The sequence below is a fragment of the Battus philenor genome, unplaced genomic scaffold (genome assembly GCF_028537555.1).
Source record: "Battus philenor isolate CCGP_79_NKW_IND1 unplaced genomic scaffold, ilBatPhil1.0.hap1 SCAF_4, whole genome shotgun sequence".
NCBI classification, from domain to species: domain Eukaryota; kingdom Metazoa; phylum Arthropoda; class Insecta; order Lepidoptera; family Papilionidae; genus Battus; species Battus philenor.
Window position 1 is genome coordinate 6,238,460 of NW_027181704.1, and position 12,486 is coordinate 6,250,945.

The following is a 12,486-nucleotide window of genomic DNA, read 5'->3' on the forward strand; positions in this document are numbered from 1 at the left end:
ATGTCCCAAGAGATACCAGATGAACCAAAAATCCAAGGTAAACTTATGATTGAAAGCTAACATCACTTGCAGATTTCTTGTTCTTATCGCAACTCAAATGTTTATCACAAACACCTGGTTTACTCAAATTGTAAAAGTACCACATATCAGCATTTTTTTATCTTATCGAATATAACTCTTATGTGAAGTTTTTGTATCCATCTGATGTGGTTCAGCAGTAATGAACACAAGAGGCATAAATTAAAGATATTTTATAGCAATTATCTTATTCCATTCTAAACATATCAGATAATGTAGTGCATGAAATAGAACGTCCCGATATGAAATCTCTGAAGGGACCCCTCGAATTAAGTTGCTCTAATTTACATTAGAGCATTACATTAGTCCCTCAATCTCGTAGAATCTATAAATGCCAACGAGATAATAGAAAGAAAAGAAATACAGTAATAAACATTTTTTATATTCTTAAGTGCTAGGAGAAATCCATATGCACTGTTCCTCTTAGTGTCTTAATCGATTAGTCAATGCGCCGAAAAAATTTAAGTTCAAACTTTATAGTTACTTTTATTTAATTAATATTATAGGTTAGAAAGCCTCGGCGAGAAAAAATATGAACCAAATAGAATTGTGCGTGCCCATTGAGGATTAGAATCTTTGAGTTTTTGTCCATCGAACCTTTAAAAAATTTAGATATTTCGTTTTAGATGTACTTAGGGTCTGTATGTGGACGAGTTAGATATTAAAGTTATTCGACGCCTGGACGATTCAAATATCATGCGGTTTCACACGCGACAGACTGACCGAAGTAATTGCAGTAGTAGCGAAGCAATTTTTCCTTGTAATAATTTATACAGGTTAATTAGCTACAGCTGTTAAAGCTTTAAATTATATTGAAATTAAATTATATTACTTTAAATTTGTGATCGCATAAAGTAACAAAAACTATATAAAAAAATTACTGGTTTTAAGTTTAAAAAGTACTTTACCTTTCCAGATATAATAGACGCAGTGAGAATGCCAATAAAATGTCGAATTCCGCGTAGCTTACACGCGGAGAGACGAGGGTTGGCTAACAAAAGCAAAACTGTCAATAACGATGTAATGTACCGTTATTAATATTTTCTAATGATAAATATCAATTTAACAGTGGTAGCCTAGTGGTAGAGAATTAAGATTTGCGATCGTAGGTCACGGGTTCGATTTCCAGGGTACAAACTTGTATATAATTCACACTTTGCGCAATAGTTACAGAGGTTAACCGTTGTTCACAAAAAAGTTTCCAGAGGATGGGCAGCAGTGTCCTCTGAGTGCTATAATACCACACTGCGATCGCCAACACTCCTGCCATGCGTGTTTATTATTATAGAACCCCCTATAGATATCTCTGGGGAAGGCCTAAGCCTTACAGCGGGCGTCTATAGCCCGAAACTACTATGATAACGTAGAAAATATCATTTTACCCAATAATACAAACTAAAGCGGCTGTTAGGTAACCATATATTTTGAATTTTGATGGATGTTATTACATTAATATAATTACCATAGCGTTTAACGAACTTTATATAACATCAGCAGCAGCGAGTTTGCTGCCACAGTGCATGTTGACTGTAAATATGTTTGACGCCTTTTTATAAAGAACTTAATAAAATCAGTTGTTGTTTAAAGAATATGGAGAGAGAGAGAGGTGGGCTTAAATTAAATAAAGATAAAGACCTCTACCAGATTATTAAATGTTTTATATTATATCCTAAATGTTTTGTTTTGTTTAATGTACTTCTGTTAGTATACCTTGTGTGAAATTATTGGTAGTTTTATGTTCTTATTCTTTCTTCCACATAACACTAGACAATAAACGAGTTTTTCCAGTAAAATTTTATAAAACAGTTTAAAAAAAACACACAAATTTTAATGTAAATTTTGGTCATAAATAAATATAGTGACATTAGTAATAATTACATATTAATTTTATTTATAATCTATTACAGGCCCGTCCAAGATCTACCAGTCGTGGACGAACTGATAAGTTACAGATAAATGATACGACTCGTTCCGTACGATCGGATCGAGACCGAGCACCGTTTGGATTAAAAGTAGTAAGTAAAGTAGTATTATCGCATACTCTGCAATAGAAAAACCAGTACATTTAATTTTACTTTTACAACTTCGGAGAGCTCAGCGCTCACGGTGTTAAATTTTGCAATCAAAAATGTCTTTTTCTCATTTGATATTTTCACATTAGATATTATTTGCATATTAGTATAGTTATAGTTTACGGAAAAATTTGTTTCCGCAAACTCGTTTCGACCAAGCCGTGATAGCTCTCAAGGCTACCAGCGTCGACTTTAACAAAAAAAGTCACATCAGTACAGTCCGTTCGCAATGCTGTGAATATACATTATTTAATTAAAAATTTCTTAAATACATTAGAATGTAAAGTTACGATTTAGAAACATTTTAATTTTTATGTTAGACATTATGACTGGTCATAGTTGTATAAAGTGAATACTCTGAAATGTGCCATTAATTTCTTGTTTTTATAGGAATGTGATAAGTCATTACCTTTTAGCAGTACAAAAACTGCAGCGACAGCAACCAACAATAAAATTTTAATATGTACTAATTCAAATCGAGAGAGCGATATTATTATTATTTCGTTATTACGGTACTTCTGAAATCATTGATTTTTGGATAGAGTGTACCATACATTAATTGACAATAGCAAATGAGCTTTACTTACTCCTTTAAAGCTTTTACATCTGTAAGTAATCTCCCTGAAACTATGTTATCAGCACGAATTTCTTATACCAGCTGAGGCAAGTTTGCTTGTAATTTTTTAAGCACTAAGTTTAAATAAATAGATACAGGTTTCCTAACGATTTAAACATAAACTGTAGATATAAATTGTCTTATAAGTTAAAAAAATTGACATTTTTCATAATGGATTTAATCACAGCATATAACGATTTTGCATCTTTTTATTTTTGTAACTGTCAATTAATGATTTGTAGTAATTGTATAACATAGAAATTGCACAACTTGATGGCGTAGCAAGGCACGAGCTTTAAGTGTTCGTCTAAAATCAACTGGTCGATTTTTAATTAATAAAATAAATTGGTGTGAACTCGAAGGATTCTTACAAACAGAAGGAATAATTCAAACAAATAATTACAGAGACAACCAACTTCAAAACGGATTTCTAATGAAAATCAAAAAAGTAAACTTGGCGCACCAGTTATTACAGTTCCCGTCCAACAGGTGATATCATTATGAAAAAAAAATCTAAAGAATATGCTTCTTTGTTCCAAGAAAACGTTATTTATATTCAACTGTTACTATTTTAGAAGCCAGTAAAAACGTTATATCCAGCCCGGAACAGTCGACTATTACCTGACCAAGTAATCCGTTTATCTTTTTTTTATTGTATAGAAATACCTTCGTCACCATCTACTTTATAGGTTAAAAAGTCTATATTGATTAACAATGTTGTTCGGAACTTACGAAATATTTCTTATTTTGCAATAAGATACATAAATGTAAATTTATCAGACAGCATGTTTCAATTTGGTGTAATATAGTTAATAAAAATTAATGGAGCCAAATTGTAATTGTTTGAGCAAAATGCTAACGAAAATATTTATGAAATTCAATTAGCAGTAACAATATGTTTATATTCATAAAGGATATAGAATTATTCGTCCAAAAGTGACTAACCAATATGTAAAAATTCCTGAAAAATTCCTTTTTTAAAACTTTTGCTCTCAAATAATATTTTTGGGCATGTACGAATTTTTACACAAGGACATCTAGTTACTTATATAATAACGAAGGACATAACAGTTACTTTATATCAAACTTCGACGAGTCATAGGCTTCCGAAATCTATCCTCTTGCTTTAATTATTTTTCCATGCGTGAGTTACTACTAGACGTTTTGATAGGAAACAATAAATCAATATGAAGAATTAGAAGTGCAGCAAAGCGATCAGTCGTACGAAGTTCTTGGATATACCGACCTGTCTGATAACGGTAAGTCTCTTCATCCTAATTATCGATGTTTTAAGTGAATGGTATTTTTTTTATTTTAGGATTTAGAGTGAAATACGGAACAAGCGTCTACTAAATTGTTAGAGAGCCAAGAGTGTTTATATATGTGACTATTAAAATAATAATAAACGAACGCATTTTAGATCAAGATTTTAGAAAAAGAAATCAATTTTCTTAAAAATGGTTTTTCATGAAAAGAGAATGAAAAGAAATTAATTTTAATTAAATACATTTACTGCATAGCTATGGATAAAAATGTGTCATTTAATATATTTATCTAACAATTTCGTTTCTTAGATCCAGATAAAAAACCAAAAGAAGATATTCTATACGAATGGAAGAAAAAAAGTAACGAATTTCAAAGAATGAAAAATGAACTGAACAATAGACAGGTAAGGGATATGTAAAAGACATTTAAATTACATAGGACTTAACTTATACTAACAATTTAGAATTTTAAGCATAATAAACAGACACTTTATCCACGTGTAATGTTAAGGATCATACAGTCCGGTTGTATGAGTTAATAAAGTAACAGGTGCCGTCTACCAAATTAAGCTTTAAAGCATATGTCACTCAAATTGATACGGATTTGATTAAAGGAAACGTTTCTGCTGAGCCGTTTCTTTGCATTAATTAACCGAAATAGTAAAACACCTGTCAATATCGTACATGTATTATTGGGGATCTACTGACACAAGTAAATAATATATGACTTGTTAGAAGAAAACAAATTAACGTATCTTATAGAGATACCATTGCCTGCGAAAATTTTACAACTTTGCAATACATATCAAATAAGTATGGACACATAACAATGCTCTATTCCTGTTGAACCAAGTTGTTAGAAAAAACTATAAAGCCAGTTAAAGTTTAGAGTTCCAAGAAATGTCAAAAAAATAAATAAAAATATTATGTGAGTTGTATCACTGAAATAGAATAATATTCATTAAAATATGATATCATCAACTAAAAAATTATAATTAAAAACACCAAACAAAATATCAGTCAAGCAGTGTAAAGAATTAAACGTAATAATTGTGTAAATTTGGAAATGCGAATTCTTCACATTCAGTGACTGTTAATTGGAACGAAGTTAATGTAAGCTACTTCTTCACCACAACTATTACAACTTGCGGAAGGGAGTAGAGTCAAAAATAATAGATTAAAGAAATAAATTGATAATAAGTTGATGATTAATCAAGAGTTCTGTTAAAAGTTCCTATGTTAAGTAAACGTAATTTATTTTTATCTTTTACCTATTATTTCCAGAGATCTATTATGGACTTCTACGCATCGTTAAACGTTATTCATCAGAAAATGGTTGCAGCCGGGCATAAGGCAGACCTGCCATCAACAGAAGATCTACATATTATGAATGTTGCTAAAATGACTCCTGACCAACTGTTAAAGCTGTGCGCCGAAACTTCAAAGCGTAAACAGAAAGAAAACGGTCAATATCGTAAAGTGGATTATTAGGAATTCAGTTTGCAATTTCTTTGCTCAGCGCTCTAAAGTAATATAAGTAAAAGTACAATTCTTAAAATTCACTAGTGAGTAGTAGGTCATGTTCAGGTAAAAGCGTTGAAGAGACCGTAAGGTAGCGAAATTAAATAATTTTTAGACACGGCCAAATGACAGTGGGCAGGTCACATAGCAGAACAGATGGCCGCTGGGAACTCAAGGTTCTAAAATAGAAACCACGAACCGGGCAAGCGCAGCATAGAACCTTCGCCCACAAGATGGACAGACGACCTTCTTTAGGTTGCCGGAAGACACTGGATGCAGGCTGCTTCCGATCGATCCTTTTGGAAATCCATAAGGGAGGACTATGTCCAACAGTGGACGTGCTGGTCGTTAGCTAGCCTTGTTGTGAAATTAATGCTAACCACCTAGTTAACCATCGATCATTGTATTCCTGTACATACAATAATAATGAAAGTATAGTATATTAACAAAACTTTTTATATTTTAGATAAATTACCTTCGAATAATGGAATAATAAATAAAGTTACGAAATTATATAATATACCGTGTAAATTGGTTACAACGTGTGAACAAGCTTTGAGTAAAAGAAAAGAAATTATTGACTGGCTTGACTCTTTAAGATCACAGGTATAAATTTTTTTTCGTTTAGTCTGTTATTGTGGATGGATGTGATCACTACGCATAAAGAAAATCGGAGACGAGCTTGTTTGGGTTATTTAAATCAATTAAAAACAAGGAAAATTATTGAAATATTAAAATAATTAAATGTTGTTAATTTAATACGCAGAAACTGTAAAACATTTAATTCTGATTTAGAAAATTTTAACAGGTTAGTGTTCAGCTTTTAACAAAAAAAATAAAGCAATTTAACTCCGAAAATGAAATGTTTGCGATTGCTTTAAATGACATGAAAAATGAATGTATGAAGGAATTACAAGAGGTCGAGCAATATATGAGGTAATATATGATTATTATTTAGATAAGAAAACTTCTATTTGAAATATTTTAACATTTCTTATTACCAGACAAAGCGTAAATGATACTAACGAAAAAATGGCTATGCACTTGCAAACTGAAACTTTAATGTATAAGCTGTCTGAATTAAATTCACAAAACGCTGATCTTCGCAAGCAAGTAAACAACGCTGAAAACTTTAAGACGTCCTCCGCTCGAAACAAAATAACGGTGAGATATTATTTGAAACTCACAGTAGAATATTGAAATTATCAAATGAACTATTTTCAATAAAAAGTTTTCTTTGCCAATTATATAGGAACTTGAAAAGGAGTTAAAAGAGAAACAAAAGTACTTTAAGGAAAGATTGTCCAAAACTGAATGCCAAGTGAGAATGAGTAAAGAAAGAGCTACTCAATTGGAAGCTGTGCTAGATAAAGTAAAATCGCAGTTAGAATCTAAGGAAGCCACAATTAAAGAATTACAAGAACAGGTAACTAATTCAAGAGTCATTTATGAAGGGAACAAAACGTGTATAACTGTGTAAATTGCCGATCGGACTTTTTACTTTTTTTATAGAGGTGTTTTAATACACTTTCTAGTTAATACCGCAAATTCAAAATCTTTATTCAAGTTAGTATTTACACGTACTATTGAATGTTGATTTTTTCACTAAAGTAGCACGCACTACCATTGTCACGGAATACTTACCTTCTGAGAAGAGCCGACCATAAACTCATAAATTGAGATTGATTTAAGAGGAGCTTAAATGAAATTTGTGTATGCATTAAAATGAACAAAAATTTACAATAATGTACATAATATACAATACCGTGTATATGTAAATTGCTATAAACCTTCTTAGAAAACCTCGCTTTGATAGTTCATAATAAAAGTTATCATTAATAAATGTAGCAGTTTAGTCACTAAAACTGTTTTTATTTCGACGTCATTATTTAAACAAATTTTTATTAATGTCTTACTTCTCTTCTCAGTACGTCTTGTATTTCTTACCTTATGAATTTTTTAGTTAAATTAAATATATTTATAACAATATGTTATAAATAAATTCAATTTATTACATACTATGCATTAGCTGAATAAATAAATATGTATCTCTCCTAAAATAGTGTAGCATTATGAAAAATATTTTTATCCAAATTTAAGCATGGAATTTGTTTTTTTTTTTTTAATTTACTCTATAACTAAAGCATTTATTTTCCAGTATCGTACGAAATAAACTATTTGTATAAAAGACTTTATTTTTTATCATTAACTATAACAGCTTGTTCCTTTTTTTGGAATTAGAACGAAAAACTACAACGAAATAACGATGAAGAGTTGAAAAGATTAAACGATTGTGTAACAGCCAACACTGACAACTTAGAACAGATTGTTTGGGATCGTGAAAAACTTCAAAATGAGTAAGTAAAAGCCAGTAAACAATGTTTGTAATTATTCATTATTTAATTATATATTTTTACATTCATGTTATATAAACAGAAAAGACGAACTTGAAAAGAAACTGGTTGAGCTATCGTCGTATTACAACGAATCCCTTAATAATAATAAGAAGGAACTAATTGCAAATATTACAAAACTAGCGGAAACTGAAAAAATGTATAATACAGAACTGGAAGCAAAAATTAGACTACAGTCAGATTTTAGTGAACAATTGTTGGAGGCTGAGTTACGTACTAGAGAGGTTTTACAAAAATTGGACGAAGCCGAATCACAATTAGGTTAGTGCAATATACGAGTATTAGGTTAGATGAATTAATTATATGCACATGAGTCGAAATAGCAATTAGCCGTGGTTCAACAATCTCATCAACGCTTCGTTGTTAAATGGGCATAGAGAGAAACCCGTGCCGAGGTCCCCTCTGGGACAAGGGACCAAGAGGGGACCTCGGCACGAGTCACTGTCTTACTCCACCAAAGCAATCTCAGAGATTCATGACCATTCATTCAGGTGAAATTTTTAAACCTGCCTGGGCAAAGGTTCTCAAGGGATCAATCGAGCTTGGTTTAACGTCTTTTTTCATAATTTCATCTATAGGCTGTCCACTTCTGGATATGAGTATTTGTGTCTGACAGACGAAGATGCGGTCTGCAACCATTTTCCGATGACCGTAACAAAGTCATCTTGCCATTAAGTACTTGGATGACCTACACTGCGCTTGCCAGTCTGTGATCTTCACTACAGAACCTTAAATCCTCAGTGACCAGGTGTTTTTTGCACTTTGTGGCCTACCAATTTAACTTGCCAATTCGTTGGGCTATGTCGGTTATTTTAGTTATCTACGGATCACATAATTCGAGCTTAGTTACTGTAAATTATTAAGGTATCAGCCCCTTGCCAACAGCATTTGTCTGTTCAAAAATAAAAGGATTAAATAAGTAACTGCTGGTCTTCGAACTGTCCTGTCACAATCATAATTTTTCTTGACACTTAAAAAATAATCTTAAATATGTTTAAAAACAAAATCTTGCAAATATAAAACCTACTAATATCCTAAATTACTACAAACTAAGCATACATATATATTTCGCATAGACAGCATTTTAAACTAGCGTCTAATTAGATCCTCTTATATTAATACTCTTCAACAAATACAAAACTAATCGACTAGCTGCTTCCTTCACTAATTATAATACGATATTACTCAGTCGTATCGAAGCCAATACACATTAAGATGAACCATCCCCACTTTTACAGCTATTGCAAAAGATTTAGAAAATGAATATGAAGACACAAAGAATGAATTAAGGAAAGCAAATTTAGAAATAGACAACTATAAAAATGAATCGCTAAAACAAACCGAAGCTATAAATCAAATGGAGGTGAGTAAATTCCTATGAATAAAAATTAACTTATCCGGTTATTTATATTGAATTATGTTACTTTAGATCATCTTAAAAACAACTCAGGAAGAAAATAAGACCATCAAGGAAAAACTATTAGAATACCAACAACATATTGAAGAACTAAAAAAAGAGGAAGAATCGCTAAAAACTCAACTCCAAGATAGGTAAGGTCTTTCAATAAGTTTTGTAGCTTAAAAAATAAGTAGCTAAGTAAATTTTGTTCTTAAATATCATATAAATGCAAATTAAATCATCGAAAAGAATAAATATGCAACTATACTTTTTTGACCTCGCGAAGTAATTTAATAAGAAATTTTATTATTCATTCCTTAATATCAGTCATTCTAGCTTCCTTTCCTAATGTCATACACGCCTGGCGCTAAAAACTTTACGTCCACTTCTACCCTAATATTTCACAAAAGCAAAGTTTTCATATAATTTCGTTCATCTCCTTCAGACATATTCTAATTAACATCATATTTTCACTTTTTATATTATTTTTCTTGTCGGTCCAACCACCTAGTCACTTGCTAATTAATCTAATTTTCAATCTAAACATTGTTTACTTTTTAACGTTCTTACAGTGAAGCTAAAATGGAATACTACGCAAATGAGTTGAAACTTCTCAAAGACCGTATAGCACAATTGCAAGAACAATTTGTGGGATTTGATGATATTAATGTACTACATGAAACGGTAAAGCTTTCGATTTTTAACACGTCATTTCCAATTATTAAGGCTTAAATTAAAATGTGCGTATGCATATAAGCTTGCTTTTCGTCGTACATATTCCATGACATAAAAATAATATTTCACAGCTACTTAGGAGTTTTACTTTCCAAATTGGAATCACGTCTTTGGCAAAAAATAGATGAACATTGCTGTGTATTTGCTCCCTGTCTATGTCTATGTCTGTCTTCCGTAAATGTTTCAATTTTTTTTCGCTCAAAAGTTTACTTTTATTTACTAAGCGTACGCAGCGTGATTTTTCCGTTTTATTATGTACCCTTAAAAAGGAAGATTCAACACTAACAGAAAAAGTCCGGGAATGAGATCAAACAGTTCTACGCAAAATTAGAAAGCCTCTTTATTTTTATTACTCAAACCTGTTGCTTTAAAAAAAGGATTTTTAATTGTTTCTTTTATTATAGATAGATAAACAGAAGGCGGAAATTTGTCAAGCCTCTGAACACAATAATGAGCTAAATGATATAATAAGAAATAATGAATTAAAGCTGATGGAAATTTCGGAGACAAATAGGATACAAAATGAACATTTACAGGAAAAGGAAGATCTTATTAAAACCTTAATAAAATCCTCTGAAGAACAGTGTTTAATTATTAAACAACTAAGAAATAATTTAGAAGTACGGAGTAATGCAGACACTGATGTAAATATTTTGTTTTATCTAGTCTCCTGACCAACATGCTAATATAAGCTTTTAAGTAATCACCACAATTTATTTACTTATTTTGTTTTAAAAGTATTTTTCTCTTTCAACTTTAAGGTTTGGAATATTATAAGTGATGCACGATATGTATTTTAAACAGTGTTCGAACTGTTTCATTAAAATATCTCAATTTATATAATAAATCATTATCTAAATAAAAATTAATTAAATCATGACGTGAAAAAAATATAATTACTTATTTTTTTTATTTTTTGTTATTACGCATTTGCTTAAATTTAAAAAAAACTCCATAAATGTTGATTTTATGCTGTCTACTATTTTCTATTGTTATTTATTTATAGTGTACTATTTACTAGCAGAAAAATATAATTACGACAACTCTTAATTTGTAATTTAAAAGTTTTTGCTCCCTTCTTTATAATCATATAATTTTTCTCTTTTTTCGTTCTTTCATTACATAATTCAAAATAATTATAGATGTTAAATTTATTTACATATACAAAAAAAAATACATGTAAATGAAAATCGGCTTCAATTTTCTTTAATATACATTATAATTAGAAAGGAGATGTAATTAAACACTTTTGGTTACCTAAAAATGTCATGACTTTTGTGAACAATGTTTTCGTCATTTTGTTTTTACTGCAGAAGCATAAATTTACATAAAACTTATGCTTCTGTTAATGAAAATAAAATGTAGAAATTGTAATTATTTTTAGATTAAACAACAGCTCGAAAAAAACAATATAGAGATTAACTCTCTAGTTAAGAATTTGGAAACTAGAAAACATCAAATATTGGAATTGGAGAAAATAATATTGACCCTAGAAGATAAACTACAAAAAGCTAACTTAATAAGAAAGAAATATGAGGAAAAATTACATTTACTAGAAACTAAAAACGAAATTTATGAGTCTCTTCATTACAAACCAGTTCAAACATCTTCAAACAATATAAATCAATTTCTAAAACTTTTGGAACAAGAAATAGAAAATCCCATTGAGTCGCAAGATAAAAAAGACGAATCGGATACAAACAAAAACGATATGAGTCCAACTAAAGATAAAACAGATGAAAATCAATTCCATGGATTTGAATGCCATGATCGAAGACCTTCGAATGTAATTGACCAAAGAACAATGCTTAAAAAACCCGTCGTTACAGAGAGTTCACATAAGAAAAAAATTCTTACGAACGACTTATATAAAGGTGACAATGTAGATCGTAAACAAGCTAATACGAACGTTCAAACTGTTAACTATCCTACCCGAGACATGAGTAACTCTAAACTGCATTCCTTCCATGACGATAAATGTAAGGCAAATGCAGAGTCATCTCACGAAAAAATACTTATGAAAAACTTACAAGTATTGATACGTAATAAATATCAAAACGAGAAGAAAGCGAAAATGTTTGCGTTGGCTGGCCACAGGCTTTAATTTTTTTTTTTATTTCACTATAATGACAATTATGTTATCCATCTAAAGTATTAATAAATAGCTTGACAATTTCGTTATAGTATTATTTGTATACGAAAAGTTAGGTCAAAATGAAGCAAAATTTTTTTTTATTTATTTAGTCAATGTTCACTACTTCCACCAAATCTTTAATTATAAAATTAAAACCCAAATTATGTCTTAATGAGTTGTTTTTATTATTAGTTGTTAAAATGACTATTATGACTTTAAGAATAAATAATGAAAACTCCTTCAAATGCACCT

The 12,486-nt window shown here is 30.4% G+C and overlaps 1 protein-coding gene across 1 annotated transcript; it reads left to right on the top strand.

The window, feature by feature from the left end:
- Positions 1–12,204, top strand: LOC137928952 (putative leucine-rich repeat-containing protein DDB_G0290503). The gene is made up of 18 exons (XM_068771960.1): positions 1–37; positions 995–1,098; positions 1,986–2,093; positions 3,172–3,255; positions 3,938–4,025; positions 4,341–4,435; positions 5,316–5,496; positions 6,019–6,158; positions 6,361–6,488; positions 6,557–6,716; positions 6,805–6,978; positions 7,794–7,909; positions 7,989–8,227; positions 9,205–9,329; positions 9,396–9,517; positions 9,938–10,049; positions 10,505–10,744; positions 11,485–12,204. The coding sequence occupies exons 1-18, from the start codon at positions 1–3 to the stop codon at positions 12,202–12,204; spliced, it is 2,973 nt and encodes a 990-aa protein (XP_068628061.1).
- Positions 12,205–12,486: the final 282 nt, after the last annotated feature.